Raw genomic sequence first — 18,470 nt, 5'->3', positions numbered from 1 at the left:
GAATGAATTGGATATAACTTTCCTATGCTCATATATGAATAGATATGAATATATGACCAGTGTAACTCCAAATCATGTTCAACTATAAGACTGGGATCAAAATTGTAATGGATTGCACTCCATGTATATATAATATGTCAAAATGCAACCTACAATCATATATATCTAAAAGTAACAAATAAAAAATAAAATGTTTGCACAACAAAAAAATAAGCATGATATGGTGGATTCTTCTTTAAGTGGTGGTTTAATTAACTTTTAAGATTTTAGTTCCCACTGTCAGAGCACAATTTAGCACCTGATGGATGACCCTGAACTAGGAATAGAAAATACAAACTGAATACTTTGAAGAAAAAGAAGGGAAAAAAGACAGGGAAACTAAACCCAGTAATTATGAAATATCACTCTACATGGAAATAGTCAAACCAAGTAAATAATACTGATTCCCAAGAAATTACTCATATTCATTGTGAAACTGCTAATTGTTCCTTAATGTTTTGTTGTGGAGTATAAACATTCACACTCAGAAACTCTACAGTCAATGAACCCAGAAATGCAGCCTGTCTCAACTACACTCCCCCTAGGTTGTCATAAGACTAGCCTGGTGGTGGCACATCTGGAGCCATTGAATGCAGGAACCACAACAAACTGGGCTCACTGGTCCTTTGTACCCCAGATGGGGACACAGCCACAATTTTTTGAAGTTTGCAAAATAAATAAGTTGTTATTTTTAGAGACAAGTACAGTGACTCTATTATATACACTCATCAGGAGATTGTGCAGAGTTTGGGATGTTGTAATCATCCAACTCAAAGAGGAATTGTTAGCCAGATGTTGAAAATATATGTAAATAGGCTCTGGGAGTACATGTTATCTCTAAATCTTCCCAAAGAATGTTGACCTAGTCCCAGAGCATCTATTTACACATTCTTTTCAATCTTTAAAGTAAACCGCCCTAGTTTGCATTGCTTAGTCCAATATAGACAAAATGTTAATTGCTAAGCTAGATGGTAGATATGAGGGTTTATTATACTCTCCTTTCTTCATTTGTATATATTTGAAATTTTCTATGATAAAAAAATTTAAAAAATTTAAAAGGTAGGGGGTTGATAAGTCTGTTTATTGTGCTTATATAGCTAGAACTAATGAGGCTCCTTTCTTAGTTTTCTCCTTCCTGTTGATACATGCTGTAACCTTTGAGAAGTTGCTTACTCTAGTTCCTTTTTCTCTAGAATAAACTTGAGTGCACTGAAACTAATATTTGGATAGGATTACATCATTATTATTCCTATAGTCCTCATGCTTCATAAAACTCTTTGATGTACCATCATTTACTTCTGTGGAACCTATGTACTCATAGGTATTCTCCCAAACAGTTCATTCATTATAAATGAAACAGGTTTTATCATTCAGGAAACAATATTTATTGAGCATCTAGCATGTGCCATTATTTTAAAATGATTTTATAAATACAAACAAATACATGGCTATATGTATTTGTAAGGAAAAAAATAACATCCAATAGAAAGTTTTGAATTGCTCAATAAGTATCTATTAAACATGTATTATCTGCATAGTAGATTCCAAGGCCTTGGCATGCTAGGAACTTCTGCAGAGAAGCAAGAGTAAGTGAAAAATAGTGAGGTGGCCCTTCTAAGTGAAGGAAGGGAGGCTTTTAAAATGTTGATTCCCAGTTTCCACACATAGGAGGATTTAAGTCTGGGGTGGTTCCAGAAAGAGTTGCAAACCACTAGACTAAGTCATCAAGTCTGAGGGGCCCACCAGATTCTAGTTTGACTGAAGCTGGCATTGCCTTCAACTTGGAGTATAGTTGGCAGGTGTAGGCAGGATATGTGTTTAAAAGTGCATCCTGGTGCTGGAAGAAATACTAAAATAAGGTTAAGGCCTAGAGGAAGGAGTCAGCAGGATGTAGGCAATAGGTCAGAACTCAAAGAGTTCATGGGGTGTAGTTTCAAGGCTGGGCTTTGGTACTGGTGGAATCGTAAGCAGAGACCCTAAAAAGATCAATTGTATATTCTGTCCCTTTTGTGTAGCACTATGCAAAGTTCTTTACTTGTATAATCTCATTTAATCTTCATGACAAGCTGTGTGACTTGTTGATTTGCCCAAAGTCAGAAAGTGTTGAAGCTGTGATTTGAGTTTAACTTCATTCTAACTGTAAAGTCCCTGCTCTTTCTGCCTTCCATAGTGTCTACAAAGATGGGCAAAGTCTTGTTGGGCTCATCCAGGTGATAGCTAGCAAGACCATTCAAGTATGAGGAAGCATCTGGCAGTTGACTATATCCACATTCCATTCACTTGAGGGTAAAATAAATTTTCAGTGACTCCTGACTTCCAGGGTTCTCATTATTTCCAGCATCATGTCCCGGCAACAAAGGGAAATTAGAGTTTTTCTTTGTGTCCACTGCCTTCCTGATTTTACCTGTTTCTTCCCCAATTCCTTAGGAAAGACCTACTTGCTGTCCTCATACTTCCATTCACTTCATGTAACATATGTCTGATGACAAATGAAAGCATTGTGCTTTGGGGACCCTCTGCCTTTGAACGAAGACCATATGCTCAGAGGAATGAGGGTGACATGAAGAACAGGATAGAAAGAATTTGGATGATATGCTGAATTCCCTGAAATAACTCTTGTAGATAGGCTGGAGCCCCTTTGAAAACTGATTCTATTGATATCTGAAGAGAAATGATAAGATTTCAGGAGATGGGATGATCAAGAGTTCTGCTGCTTCAGAGATTCTCTTGAAGTACTTTTCCTACCACTGTACAAGCGGATTTGTACAAAGTCCTCATTTTTCACAGGGAACAATAAGTGTGTGTACACTTCTCACAAAGGCAGGTCATCAATGGTCATAATCCATCAAAGCCTTTTCTTTCAAAAACTAAAGTTATAGACCCAGACACTGCTTTATTAGTATTCTAAATACCAGTGTGCCCTACCCTGGTATTTAGAATAAGTAAGCATAGTGACTCTGGTGTGGGGGAATACCAGCCCACTACCAACATAGTCCACAGAATTTTCAATTTATCAATATCACTTGTGAGTTCCACATCATCACAGCAAATACCTCTTACCAGAGGCTAGCAAACATATTTACATATTGTTCAAATTTAGAGGTGGTAGTGTATTTGCTGAGTGAATATATTAGTAATCTGTAAATGATATTCTAAGATAATGTCAAGCTGAATGATAACTTTTTGTATCGTGTATACGTAACAGGAAAAATTACTCTTATGAGGCAGCATGATAAAGCTGATCAAAGACTTGGCTTTGTTGCTTATTAACTGTGCAACTTTGCAAATTACTTATCTGAATCTTGCTTTCTGCCATGACCAAACAAGCAAACAAGCAAAAAAACAAAACAAAACAAAACAAACAAACAAAAACACCTTAATTCTTGCTTTGAAAAGATTTTGTGAGGACTGGTTATAAAATATGTGAAGGGGCTCAAAAATACTTGTTGAATGAATAGGTGTTAATGCTTAATAAGGGTACCTTTGATTATTTAGTCTAGTGTGTGTCACACTTTAGATACTTTCTGTCTAGTCATGCTTCTCAGGGAGAAGATTTAATTTAAGAATTATTAAATTAAGATAATTTAGGAATTATTGTTTTCATTTTAAATAAACAAAAAAACAAAAAGCTGTTGCAAATTATATAAGTGGACAAATGAAAAGTAAAAGATCCCACTGCTCAGCCCATACTTTAGAGGCAACCATTCTTAACAGTTTGATATATATCCTTTTAAATATTTTTTTAGTATGTATAAATATAAAAGTTTAAAACACAAGTTTGGGCTCTACTCAGTATTCTGCAACTTGAGGTTTTCACTTAACATTATGAATATTTTTTTCAGACCTAGTATTCTCTTCACATAGTTGAACTCTGTAATTTATGGCACAACTTTCCTATTAAGAGAAGATTAGGTTATTTCTTATTTTTTGCTATTTCAACCACTGTTGCTGTGAGCATCCTTGTGTAAACATTCTTTGATGTAGGTACTAGGATAAATATCTAGAAGAGGAACTCCCAAACAGTACACGTATTAATTAGACTTCACTAACTTGCAGAGATAATGTTATAAGATGAATTGTGTCCCTCAAGAATTTACATTTGAATCTCTTTAACAATACCCCCCCCACCCACACACCCCAACACTGTATGAGTCCAGATTTAAAGATGGGGCCCTTAGAAGGGTGATTAAGCCAAAATGTGATCATTAGTGCTGTCTTAATCTAGTCTGACTGATGTCAGAAAAGCAAATTTGGATGCACAAAGAGAATCAAAGATGTTCAAGAACAGATAAAAGACTATGAGAGGACATAGAGAAGATGCCCATCTGCAAAAAAAGGAGAAAAGCCTCAGCAGAAACTAAACTTACTAATACCATGATCTTGGAATTTTAACCTCTGGAACTGTGAGAGAAAAGAGACTTTGGTTGTTTAGGCCACCCACTCTATTTTATTTTAGATGCCCTAGCAAACTAAGAGTTCTTCTCAAAGCCATGAAGGCCCTCTTTGGGTTAAGGCCCCTTTGGTATAAAGGAAGCTGTTCTAGTCACTTGCACCCCACCTCTGTCCCTCCCTTCATTGTCCTTACCCTCCTTCCTTGTTACAGTTTATTTAATAAAGTATTTATTATGAAACTTGGAGACTCTCCTTTTGTCATTAGATTACAGGAAGACATTATTAAGATATTTTCCCATTCAATTATCCTTACCTTTCATTATATGAACTACAAAATAGAAGAAAATTAAGAAAATCTTTATCACAAAAAGTCTCCCACATTTCTTTCTTTGATTGATGGGAATAAAGAGCTTACTTTTGTAGATCACTTTAAGTTCATTAAATAAGTCTTTTGATTCACATAATTAAATCATCCTAAATAAACCTAGTGACTAAGATAATGTACCCTTTAAAACTGAATCTTAACACATTTCTTTTTCCTGACCACCCCTTTTCCCTCATTACTTTGAATCTTATGTTTGTGCTCCTTTGAGAAAGATGTAGGAAGGAAACTTAAAATTACTTGAGGATCTGCATTCTGCTCTGTAGCCATCCTCAGTAACCTTCACATATTTGACATTCTTTTGATTTCCTGAAGAAGTGACTCACCCAAAATTATAGCCAGAGTACTTGGAATAATTGGTCTCAAGGTCTTCTGTTATATTTTTTTCTTTCAGCAATTCATTTTACCCATAAAGCAAAAAACTGCTTTGCTGAAGATTATTGCATACTGGTGAAAAAAGGAGAGAAAGAGAGAGTGTACTTGCCCGGGATTGAAAAGAGACTTTTTACTTTTGTGCTTGTTTTTCCCCCTTCTCTTTTCAGAGATCACTTTGGTTGTTTAAGTACCATAGGTCTGTGAAGGGTTGTGTTTACTTTTCACTAACAGGTTACTATATCTTTTGGAAGCTGAGTCAGGCCTGCCTCTTATCTAGAACTGGGCAGGAGAGAGGACTTCAAGTAGCTGGGCTGAAAGGCAGACTTCTTTCCTTAGCTCAATTCTCCAATGGCAGAGACAGCTAAACCTTTCATTTGACTGAATGGAAATGGTGTGCGGGAGAGAGAGGAAAAAAAAAAAAAAAAAGCAGAGAAAACTGCCATTTGAAAACTGGGAGGAAATTATTTAGGAAAAATTCTGTCCGCCCCCCACCCTTTTTTTCCTTTCCCCCTCAATATTTATTTCTTTCTCTCTCTGTTTGTTTGTTTGTTTGTTTGTTTGTTTTTAGTACTAAGGATTGAACTCCAGGATGTTTAACCACTGAGTCACATTCCCAACACTTTTTCTATTTTTTATTTTGAGACAGGGTCTTGCTAAGTTGCTTAGAGCTTCACTAAGTTGCTGAGGCTGGCTTTGAACTTGTGATCCACTTGGCTCAACCTCCTGAGTTGCTGGGATTACAAATGTGTGCTACCACACCCAGCCTCTCAATGTGTTTCTATGGGTGTACAATGGAAATTGGGGATAAATGAAGGAACAAGGGCTGGGGTTGTGGCTCAGTGGTAGAGTACTTGCCTAGCACATGTGAGGCTCTGGGTTTGATCCTCAGCACCACATAAATAAATAAATAGAATAAAGCTATTATGTCCCTCCATAACTAAAGATATTTTTTTAAAAAAGAAGGAACAAATATGAAGATACCATAATAATCTCTATTTTGTAATATTCAAGTTCTATTTTTTTGCCTTTTTGATGTTTTTAAATTCAATTTCCTAAGCCATATATGAATCTCTACAATAAATGCAATCATTTCCAATAAATAGGAGTGCCTACTATATACAAGGAATTATGCTAGATTATATTAGGTTCACTATATTAGATTCTGCATTAGACAGCTAAGACTTAGTCTCCCTCATTGTTTGCAGTCTCAGTGAAAGTAATGTATGGTCATGGTCATGTGTGCTCACATGTTTGGAAAAACAGCTATTTCATAAGTGAAAACATTTTAATTGTTTAGTGCTCATTGATAGCAACCATTGCTGATGCTTAGCTCAAACCCAAACTTATTTTTAAATAATGAACAATTAAATAAACACTTTTATCAGAAACAAGGATTTCAGAAGAGTTTGCTCACTTGTATGCCATAAATCATGTAAAGGGGAGTTTCAACCATGCCATATGTGGATCACAGAGCTACACAGTAATATCGTATCATCTGCAATACAGCTGCTTCATTTAAATTCAAATTCTAACATTTATAGCTTGAATGGTGGGCTGTGTACATGATACAAAAAATCATATTTGAGGAAGTAGAAGATTTGGTAGGTAGCTGATTTAGAGTTAGAAGGTCTTTTCTAACTCTGTATCTTAGATTCTAGGAAGATATAAATATAGCCTTTTGGAATAACAACTAAAATGGGAAATATCTACGGTTGAACACTAGTGTTTAATCCTGTATTGCTACTATCCTGGATGATAAAGATAGTCATTATTTTGATTTTATAGAATGTTTATTTGTTTATATTGTTCTACTGGCAGGATATTATTATTTGTAATAACATCCACAAATTTCTGGAAGCTAATAAATGGCCAAAAGAGTATTAATCAAAAAACATAAATAAGACATGATTCCTTCTATGGAATGGATTATATCAGGAGTAACAATTACAAATACTACCATGTGTTCTTTTACTTTTTATCAGATGCTTAAGCACCTCTTTAGTACTGGATTCAATCAATATCAAATGATTAGAGGTATAGTATAAGAATCTCTGTTGCTGGGAGCCTCATGAAGGAGGGGAATAAGGACATACTATTTTAAATATTACTAAGCATTTGTCCTCCAACAGTCAGTCTCCATGGTAATCCAGTGCATTTGTTTCACTTATGGCAAGCATATTAATCTGGCACAGGGATTTGCTTTTTCTCTGCATTTCCAGTTTTCCTGGATATGAGTTCTCTGAGGTACACCTTCAGAAAATAGTCACTCATGCAGGCCTAGAAAAAGGACAATTGGAGAGGGCTGTTTTCTTACTGCTTGCGAAAATGATAGCCAAGTTCTAAGCGATTTCATCTACATAAAGTTACTTAAGTTCAATTCAATTCACTTTCAGGAAACTCTTATATAGCAGGAGATATTTAATCTCTGCCAAAGTCAATATATTAAGTCTGGTTGTTGAAGGCAGCTAGTTTCCCATAGAACCATGTGTCCCTATTTCCTATTTCAGTCAGTTTCTGATTCAGTAGTAGGAAACACCAAAGGGAGTTGGCAGCAATGGCCTTTCCACTTATAATAGATTTTCTTTTATGTACTTTGGATTTTTCTCCAGTATTGTTTTCAGGGATATTTCTACTGTGTAATCAGATTGGATAGCTCTACAGCAAGGTGCTGATTGGCAAGAAAACTCTGAGGTAAATTATTTCCCTCTTTTCCTTTACTCCCAGAAGCAAGTGTGTTGCCAGTCTATTACCAAGGATAGGAGTCCTCCAAGGCAAGTGGGACTGTCATCTGCATGAGAACTAAGTTTCCATAAGAGCCTTGGAACTTCAAAACTCCTTTGGACTCCAGTGATAAACTGGGATAGATCTGACCTTCTGAGGCAGTCTGGATGGTGGTGGTGGGGTTGGGGGGAAATCCTCCTGAGGTAAAGAATTTAAGAATGGGAGCTATTTATTCTAACTTTTTTTTTTTCCTTCTTCTGTTTTGAATCTCTGGGCTTCAAGTTGCATGGTTCTTTCATTTTATTTGTTATCATTGCTGTATCTTTTGTTTTTCTATTGTGAAGTTTGATCTCTGAACTTGTCTTAGGCCCTTACAAAATTTTAAAACCTTAAATAAAATCAGTTTACTTCTCTTGTGGTTTCTTCAACTAAAAATGAGAATAACACCCACTTCAAAAAATTTTATATGGATTAAATGAGATTGTTGTGAAATGTTTGGCTGTAAAAATTATCATTTTCATGTCAACTATGAGGTTATTACAGGTAGTCTTGGTGCTACCACTCAAGACAGCATTTTGGTCCATTTTTAACATAATTATCAAAATAAGAATACCTGTGTAACACTCTATAGTTTACAAAGCACATCCACCTAAAAATAGTTTTACTTATGCATACTTTGTTATTAACCCTGAGTTTTGATTGTTTTTAATTGAATATAATATAAATTCTGGGATTTTGGAGGAAATGTTTGAACTAAGAAACATTAAGATACCTGGGAATACAACCCAGATTTGAATTCATGCTTAGCTTATGTGAGGTCCTAGTTTCAATCCCCAGAATTCTCCCTCCCATCTGATAATAAAAAATTAAGCAGCTGTATGCTAGAATTTTGGCAAACTGACATTCACTAATTATTTAACACATCTACACTGAACACATAGTGCTATTGCAGCAGTTATCAATCTTGCAGTCTCAGGACCCCTTTTCATTCTTAAAAATTACTGAGAAATGCAAAGAATTTTGTTTATGTGTAATGTAACTGTTGATATTTACTTATTAGAAATTAAACATTTAAGGATAGGATTGTGACTCAGTGGTAGAGCGCTTGCCTAGCATACGGTGAGGCACTAGATTTGATCCTCAGGACAACATACAAAAATAAATAAAATAAAGTTATTATGTTCATCTACAACTAAAAATATTTTTTTAAAAATAAAAGTTTAAAAATATTATTTACTAATTCATTTAAAAAAGAATTCATTACAATTCGTTAAATACAACATGCACACATAAAGAACACATTTTTATGAAAAAATAATTGTATCCTCCAAAATTAAAAAAAATAGTTTGAAAAATAGGGTTTACCCCCACCTTTTTTTTTGCAAATCCTTTTAATCTATAGCTTATCAGAAGATAGCTTTATTGTTTTTTGTGTTTTTGCATTCAATCTGTTGCTAAAGTAAATTATATACTTTATGTAGCCCCTAGAAAATGCTAGTATGTGTTCATGAGAGAATGAGAATGAATTTTTAAAGTCTGGTATTCCAATTAAGATTGACCTTAAATTAAAGATCAATAATAAAATATTGACTATAGGGACAACTGCACATCTCAAAGATACCTCTGCCAGGTATCCCCCCCCCCCCCCCCCGCTTCCATACTTTAGCTACTTTTCTAGTACAGAGCATTCAGTTATCACTGAAAAATGGTTGCTGAATGAAGTAACAAATACCATACCTTGTGCTGGGGTTACACAGGTGAACGAGACAAGAGTCCCTGCTCATAAGGAGTTTAGCCTCCATTGCAAGAGAGGTATTTACAAAACTGTGCTTTTAGTACCACTATAGGAATAAATACAAAGGTGTTATTGGACTCTTGGGAGATCAAGGAAGGCTTTTAGAGAAAATCACGGCTAAACTGACATTTAAAGGAAAAGCTAGGTAAGGAATATAAGGATAGAAAGGAAAATGGAGGCAGCAGCAAAGATTGCTATGGTTTAGAGACATGAGTCATAGTAAGTTGGCCAGAAATGTGTTATATACCATGTAAGTTTCCTGAAAAAAGTCTGAAGAAATTAAACAAGAAACTGAAATAGAAAAAGCATTGAAAATATAATGTGAATGAGTTATAGGCACCACAGAAAGGTTAGGACTTGAGGCAGGTGACACTATTGGCTTAACTAAAATAGTAAAGATGGAGAGAAACGGAGATAGTAGATAGAGATAGGAAGGCAAATACAATAGGACTTTCTGATGGCTATAGGAAGAGGTTAGAGAGAGGGAGGGACTGTATAATATTCAAATTTTTGATTTACATAAGTGTTTTGATCAAGAGCTATGTAATATTTTGAATAACTAATAAAAAAAAGTGTTTTGATGATGATACCAGTTAAGAGATTGGAAACATAAAAGCAGGTATAAAGAAAATGAGAGTTTTAGTTTGGGCTATATTGTTTCAAGATTTTGTGGAGGATTGGGGTTGTGGTTTAGTGGTAGAACACTTGCCTAACACATATGAGGCACTGGGTTCGATCCTTAGCAAAAGCATAAAAATAAATAAAATAAAGGTATTGTGTCCATCTACAACTAAAAATATTTTAAAAGAAAGATATTGTGGAACATCCAAGATAAACATTTTGAAGATAACCAGGTACATATACTTGTAATCAGAAGAGACAATTGGACTAGAAACTTAAGATTTAGGAGACATTGGCACATATAATAGCATACTGAAGATAAGGAGAGCACAAAAGGAAAGTACAAAGAGATATGGACAATTTGACTAGACCACAATTCTGAGGCACATTTACACTTAAGTGACAGGCCAGAAAGACGTCCTGGAAGGTAAAATAAAGAGGCTGGAAATCTAGAAGGAAAAGTAAAAAATTGTAGTTTCATACTATCAAGGGGTGCGAATTCAGGAGGCCAAGGTTATCAAATGCTGTAAAGAGGTCAAGCAAGGGGTCTACTTGATACTCAAAGTTGCTGGCGACCTTGTTGAGAATTTCAGTGAAGTGGCATGGGCAGAATCTAGAAACTCACTGAATAAATAACCCTTTGAGCAAAATTCCAGGGAAGGCAGGAGGAGACAGAATGCAAAGAGACAGATATATGTACCTCAGAGGATGGCAGGGGATTAGGGGAGGTAGTTTATCTATAGTGCCAGGTACAGTGTGGATGCAGGTAGGTTTATGAGTGAAGACAGGGAATTATTAGAGTTCCTCTTTTATAGTTTGTATTTGTTTGTTGAGAATAATGAGGAAGGAGTTTTGAGAATAATAAAGAAAATATGAAGAGACTGATGTAGAAAATGGGAAGAGAGCTAACTAAGAAAAGAAGCATTGCTTGGCAAAGTTGAAGGCTCATTCAATGTTGGACACTATAAATATGTAGTGGAAACAATCTATGTGGTCTGTCTGGAATTTCAGTGTTTTTTTTTTCTTTTAGACCTATATCTGAATTAAAAGGTTAGCATCTAGGCTATATTTTTTAAACAAATGTAATCCTGTAGACTGTACAATATAGATATTTATTTATACAACAGAAAATCAATTGTATCAGTAATAGTACATGATTTAATTTTATATTCTAAGTCAATCTATATGTATGTAATATTATTAAGCATTTATTATGCACTGGGAACATGTTATCAGTATATTGAACTCTCACAAAAAAAAAAAAAACCTCTGTTAGTTAAACATTATCTTCATTTATAGATAAGGAAACTAGATCACAAAAGGTTAAGTCACTTGTCCTTAGTCAAATGCCTAATAAATGGTGAGCTAGGATTTGAAACTAGGCATTCTAATTTCAGAGTCCATAGGTTTACCCTCCCTACTACATTGCTCTTTCAAAATAGAAACTTATGAAAGTTCCCAAAGTAAAATACTTTAAGTTTCAGAAATTTAACACAATGACTGGTTGGGCAGATAAGTTCTAACAGACTAGATGAGCAATTCAATAAAAATGTAGACTTATGAAACAGCATATATCAAGACACAAGTTGTTTTCTTAAAAAACAAAATCCTTCCTTAAAAAATTTACTTGGAAGGGCTGGGGTTGTGGCTCAGCGGTAGAAGGCTCGCCTAGCATGTGTGAGGCGCTGGGTTCGATCCTCAGCACCATATAAAAAGTAAATAAATATAATAAAGGTATTGTGTCTAACTACAACTAAAAAAATAAAAGTTTTAAAAAAATTGCTTGGAAATATTTCAAGCACATAGAAAAGCATAGAAAATAATTACAACTGAACAACTATGTACCCTTCACCTACCTTTAACAAATCTTAATGTTTTGCCTGCTACATTTCCTGCAGATTACTTTTAGTAGAAAATAAAACATTAGAGATACAATTAAACCCTTCTGGTTACATTCCCTTTTCTTCCTCTCGGGAAGTAATCATTATTCTGAATTGATATGTATCCTTTCTTCATGTAACTTTTACAGTTTGATTTCAAGTTTTTATTTTTAAACTTTTGTGGTATACTATATACATCTTTCTGCGACTTGCTCCCCTCCTCATTATCAAGTTAACACACTCTATGTTAACTAGTAGCTTTAGTTCATTGATTTTCATTTTTTAGTATTTATGTATGTCATTTTTTTCCAACAATGTATCTTATTCATCTATTTTATCAGAAGACATTTGTTGTTTCACTAATATAAACTATGTGGCTATGAACATTCTTGAGCTGCTCATGGCAACTTTGTATATATATATATGTACACAAAATTCCTTAACGTGTGGTTGAATACAGAAAGATCACACACATGCATGATCTTTATAACCAAGAGAGCCATCAGTTTCAAGAATGGTACAAAAGTTCATGGGTTGTTTTGGGCAAAGTGAGGCCACTTTCAGTAGGAAGCAACTGGGGAGGGTTCACATATAACAGTGATATCAATCGCTACAGTACAAGATCACACAGCCTTTCATGACTCTTACTGCTACTGTTACTCAATAGTTTCACGTGTGCCCATTCGTTTCCTCAACTAGAGCGTGAAGACCGAACCAGGCACTAACAAGGCAGGTCAACACTAGTGTGACCGTGAAGCCTGGAAAGGAGGCTGCGGGACCCAATCTCTGGCTGTGCCAGGCCACTAGAAACTGACAGCGAGAGGGAAGAGTCGGGGCAACTAGGGCCTAATTTCACTGTGTGTCCGGAAAGTAAAAAAAAAAAAAAAAAAAAAAAAAACGGGATGGATGGGGGCATGGACACCTGCTTCTAATTGTCTCTTAACTTTCACAAATACGCCAGGTCAGTAGCCAGGAGCCGAGGGGCCCAAACAGCCCCCGCCCTGAGGGCAGTTTCCCAGCCTGGCTCTTTCAGCGGCGCCTCTTTTTGCTTTACGCCAATTCCGTAAGGAAGAGCTGAGGCCAACCGGGCGGCTCCCGCAGTTGCAAAGTTGACGGGAAATTTCGCGGGGCGGCACAGAAGGCAGCCATCTTTAATCCGGGCAAGACCCCACCCTCCTACCCCACCGACCACTCCTCAATATCTCCAGGATTTTCACCGAAAAACGTAACGCAGTAAGCCTTACAGGCACTGCTGAACAGACTTATAAAGAGGCCCGACTATCCACAACCATGGAGGTACCAAGTGCGGCCAGTTGAAACATGGCGGCTAAACCCGAGCAGCGAAACAGCACTAACGTCAATGAAGTCATACTCGAAATGTGGTGAAGCGACGGGGTTGGGGAGGGAGTCATCTCGCGAGATTGTAGGCAGCCGCGGCTCGGCCCGGAAGCCTCGTCTGAGGGGGCGGGGGGCGGAGGAGGGAGCGGAGTCGGACTGGAGCCAGTGGAGGAGTCCGCCTGGTGTCGCTTGCGTAAGCGGGACGGAGACGTCGGGAGTCTACGCAGCGGAATTGGCGTAGGCGGCTTTGGAGAATCGGCGGGCTGCGCTGCGCCGGGGCTGGTCGCGGAGGGGGGAGGGGATGTCGGTCAGTGCGAGATCCGTTGCTGCTGAGGAGAGGAGCGTCAACAGCAGCACCATGGGTGAGTCTCAGCTTCGGGCAGCCGCGGCTCAGGGTTGGCGGCTCCGGATGCCGGGGGCTCTGAGACCGCTGTGCCGAGCTAGGGGAACGCCCTGAGGCGAGGCGGGGGGCAATGGCGAGGGGAGGGGAGGTGGGAGCGACGGCGGGCCCGGGGCGCGGCGGCGGCGGGCCCGGGGGGAGGGGAGGTGGCGGCGGTGACAGTTTGAATTGAACGTGTGGAGAGCCCAGGCGGCGGCATTTCCTGTGCAGCAGCGGGCGGGCCCGGGGCGCGGGGAGACGTGAGCCGCGGCCTCCACGGCCGGAGCAGCCGGAGCGGGGTCCTGTTAGCTAGCCTTCCCTCCCTCTCTTCCCTCAGCCTCCTCCCGGGCCCACAGCTCCCGCGGCCCTGCTTTCTCTAGTCACCGGCCGTAGCACCCTGGGCAGAGGTCCTCTTGTGGGGAGTGGGCCTGGCTAGGAGGATGGGGATGTGTGTGCGCACTCGGGCGACGGTCCTGTGTGGGCCGGCCCCGGGAGGGCGGCGGCGGGGAGGGAGGAAGAAGGATGCACCAAGCTGAGGCTGCGGTGGAGGCAGCGGCAGCGGCAGCGGCAGCGGCTGTGGCAGTGGCAGTGGCTGTGGCTGTGGCTGTGGCGGCTGCAGCTCCCACTACTGCGCGTCTACTCCCTTCCCTTTCCCTGCCTCTCGGCGTTGCCTTTCCCTGGGCGCAACCCAGAAGGCCAGTGGCTGGCTGGCGAGTATTGAGGACCGAGGATCCGGGGCTTGGCTCGAGGTTTGGGCTTAATTTTTAGGAAAAGGGGAAAGAGAATGTCTGGAAGGGCGCCCCCCGGAGGAGGTGGAAAGAGTGGGAAGGGTCCCTGAAAAGGGGAGGGAGTGGAGATAGGGATTGGTGAAGGTTAAGGAAATTAATTTTTGAAAGTAATTTCAGTTATTTTTAGTTATTCTCTTAAGTCCTTTCATTTCCTTTCCTCCCCCACATATTGGAAAAAGAACAGCCCATTTCATTCACATTTTCCACTCCTGAGTTCCATTTCATACTGTGTGTGTAGTATGAAATAAGCAACTGAGTTTTTTGTTTTTTTAAAAAACACATTTCCATTTGCTAAGTTACTTTTTTAGAGTACACTGTTTCAGATCTGTTTTTTTTAATAGCTGTAGGGAAAGAATCTGTGATATTCGCGTCCAGGTATTTGCTTAGTTACTGAAATGATAACTTATTAAATTCTTGTGAGCGTATTGTTAAATAGTTCAGGTTTAGGAATTATTTCTTTTGGCTTTGTTTTTGATGAAATAATATCTTCCAGAGTGCCCTTGAATCCAAATGAACAGGTAATCTAGATTCACAGGATTTCGCTTGTTTTACATATTTATATGTGTATAGGGGATGGGTATAATCAGCCCTCCCCCCCCCCATGTGAAGATTATACCTAGGTTAAGAGGAAACTCTTAGGCTTTAAATCTTGTCTCTTTTTAGTGATGAGATTTAAAGAATCCTGATAGATTGTAGGATGGATATAAACAATTACTAAACCAGGTACGGCTGTCTGGATTTCTTATTTCTCCAAACAGCAAGAAGCTAGGGGTGGTATATTAGGTGGGGGTGGGGAGCAGGAAACAGTCTTTCATCCTGCCCAGCTGTTCAGTGGGTGGGACTGAAGGAGATAGGGTTGAATGGAGTATGAAATAAACGTGGAAGTTACATAGATGGTTTGCATGATAGCATTGTATCATTCTAGGATAGGACAATGTGATGGAGCCCGTCCTTTTAATGGTTGTTAAAAATGTCTGTCTTAGGCTTACAGAATTGAAGTTAATAATTAATAACAGCAATTTATTTTGTATTTAAGTTGATTAATTTACAGAAAAGATATGTTCTTCATACATATGTTTTCTTAATGTTTGGTTATTGGTTTTTAGTATTAAAAGATTTTGTTTCTGAAGTTTATTATAAAATTGGTTGTTTGGATTTGTGCATTTTTCCATAGGAATGATTTGGGGGAACATCTGAGCAAGTCTAGGGCAGTTTAAAGGGTAATGCTATAACAGCAACAGGAAGGAGAAAGAGTTAGATCTGTGGTTTTTAAGGTCTTAGTAATGGGAAATGATCAGATGAGGGGACCAGTCAGTGAAGGTAGAGGGAAAGAAGATTGATTTCAGACATATATGATGGTATTCATATTCACCATAAACTGTGTTCTGGTGGTAGAGTATTGTTAATTTACTTTATTGCCAGCAGAGATCCATGTTTCACATTTTAACAAAATAAGCTAGCTATCTTCGATTTTTTATTAGAAATTGAAAATTTTTATTTTAACTTTAACGAAGCATTTGTTTACATATTTTACTAAGTTTTGAAACAAAAGTATTTGTATATTTTTATGTGCTAAGTTTGTACCCAGATAACAAAAGATTTATTGTATGGTGGGAATCTGGTGTAGAAAAATTGTTTTATGGGTTTAGCTTGCTGGATGAGAGCATACTGTTAAATGTAGACAGTTGTACTCTACAGCAGTGTTTCAGAGACTGAAGGTTTTGACCCATTAGTGGATCTTGAACTCAAACTTGTGAATTTCTACTGATACTTTTTTCTTAAAAAAACAAAAATAGAAAATATCAGGATATTATACTTACATTGTGGGTTCTTTGGAAGGAAGTTGAAATTTTTTTTTTTTTACAATTATTATATATTGAGTTGGAATGTAACTTTTTTGTTAGAATGTAACTTTTTTAAACTAGGGATTGTCATCAAAAAGTGCAGTATGAATAGGTCAAATCTAAGGACTTGAATCCTTATGGTAAAGGGTTGGTGCTCTTGGTATGAGGAAGGAAGACTTTAGTAGATGACTGTTAAGACTACGTGTGTTTTTCTTATTTTGGGTTAATATACCATGTGGCTGATGTTAGAGAGATGTGGGGCCTATTCCTCCTTGAGAGGAGGTCATACTCTCAAAGCAGGTAGAAACAAAGGTGTGTCCCAAGAGAAAATAGTAGCATTCAGTGAGTATTCACTGGGCTTTGAGGAAAAATGGTCTTTTGTTTTGTTTTCTCTTGTTCTTTTGTATCATCATATATCTGGAGACTTAAGTTTTGAGCTTGAACCTGAAGAAGAAACAAGTGCAATGCTGCTCATTTGCAGTGTTGGAGGCCTAAGGCCAGATACACAAAGTCTTTGTGACTCATTCTGGTTTTGTCTAGCTCTTCAGAAGTATATGTTACATACTGGGGCTTTGAGTTCAAAATCTTAATGATAATGGAAGTATACATTATAATGATTAAGAAGGTGGGCTTTGATGACAGACTGGAGTCATCTTGATCTTGCCAACTTACTAGACCTATCTGTCAGGATAGGTTAGTTCCTTCCTACTAATGGACTGTTTCTTTTCTTTCTCTTTTCATTTCCAACTCACTGTGGACTGATATTGTAAAATATATTTTCTAAAAAAGGCCAAAAAAATGTAAATGAAGATGGAATAAGAAAGATAAAATAAAAGCCCTATCTTTTTATTAGACATAAAATTTTCTGGTATAAATGTCCACTTTGGGGCCTGAGAATCTAGGAGATGTGGCTCAGTGGTAGTATGCTTGCCTAGCATGGCTGATGTCCTTAATTTGTGGTCCTTAGCACCACCAGAATTTTTTTTCTATATTTCTCTAACATAAACTGATATACATTTCACACACTGACTCACTGGTCTATAAGACTATACTTTTAGTAGTTCTGGGTTAGACTATTCTGCAGTAACCAGTAGCCTTAAAAATCTCATTGGGGGTAGCTAAGATGAGGTATTATCTGCCATCCTGAGGTTTATGTACTGTGTTTTAAAATAGCATTTCTTAACCTCAGAAGTACTTTAAAGGCTGATAGGAGAATAAGTAAGTATACTCTGTGACTGAGAGTATAGCATGAGGCTGATCCCACTTAGGATATTTTGAAGTTTTAAAAATCTTTGGTATTTATATGATATTTGTGTTTTATTCTATATTTATTTGCTTTATTGATAGAATGTAAAGATGATACCCCTTCTTCTCTACTAATCTAGAAGTAAAAATGGACTTGCTTAAAGATAGAATAGTTAATTTTGTTATTTTGTGCAACTCTGTAGCCATTACTGAGTATTTTGGTATCTTCACTTGAGGTGAGACTCCAGATCAGTTTCTCATTCTTGGTGATATTGACATTGAGTTTGGTGATATTGATAATTGAGTTTTAATTCTTTGTTGGTTGTGGAGTGCTGTCCTGTATTGTAGGATGTTTTCCAGGATCCTTAGCCTCTCTACCCACTAACATGCCAGTAGCACAATCCCCTCTCTAGTTGTGAGAATGAAAAAAATGTATGCAGACATTGTCAAATGCCATGTTGGCAAGCAGGGAGGTTGCAGAATTGTCTTAAATGAGAATCACTGCACTGGTTGATGGAGAACCATTGAAGGATTGTAGGAGATGGGGAAGAAGTGTTTCTTAACCACATTAGTTCATAATTCTTTCTTCTGGAACTCCAATCATTTAATATTCTTAGTGTTTTCCAAAATTGAAAATTATAATCATTTAGCTAGATTTTTGTTTTTGTTTT

At 37.6% G+C, this 18,470-nt stretch overlaps 1 protein-coding gene across 1 annotated transcript in view; it reads left to right on the top strand.

Annotated features, from left to right (window-relative positions):
* The first annotated feature begins 13,737 nt into the window (after positions 1-13,737).
* SEPTIN7 (septin 7) overlaps positions 13,738-18,470 on the top strand; it is a 104,033-nt gene continuing 99,300 nt past the window's right edge. The window contains 2 exon segments of the mRNA XM_081287063.1: positions 13,738-13,903; position 13,905. Coding sequence (XP_081143189.1) covers positions 13,845-13,903; position 13,905 — 60 coding nt within the window. The 5' untranslated portion in view covers positions 13,738-13,844.

The sequence above is a fragment of the Spermophilus citellus genome, assembly GCF_964194105.1.
Source record: "Spermophilus citellus genome assembly, chromosome: 3".
NCBI lineage: Eukaryota > Metazoa > Chordata > Mammalia > Rodentia > Sciuridae > Spermophilus > Spermophilus citellus.
Note: the sequence above shows the minus strand (reverse complement) of the source record. Positions and strands in the feature narration are given on the sequence as shown.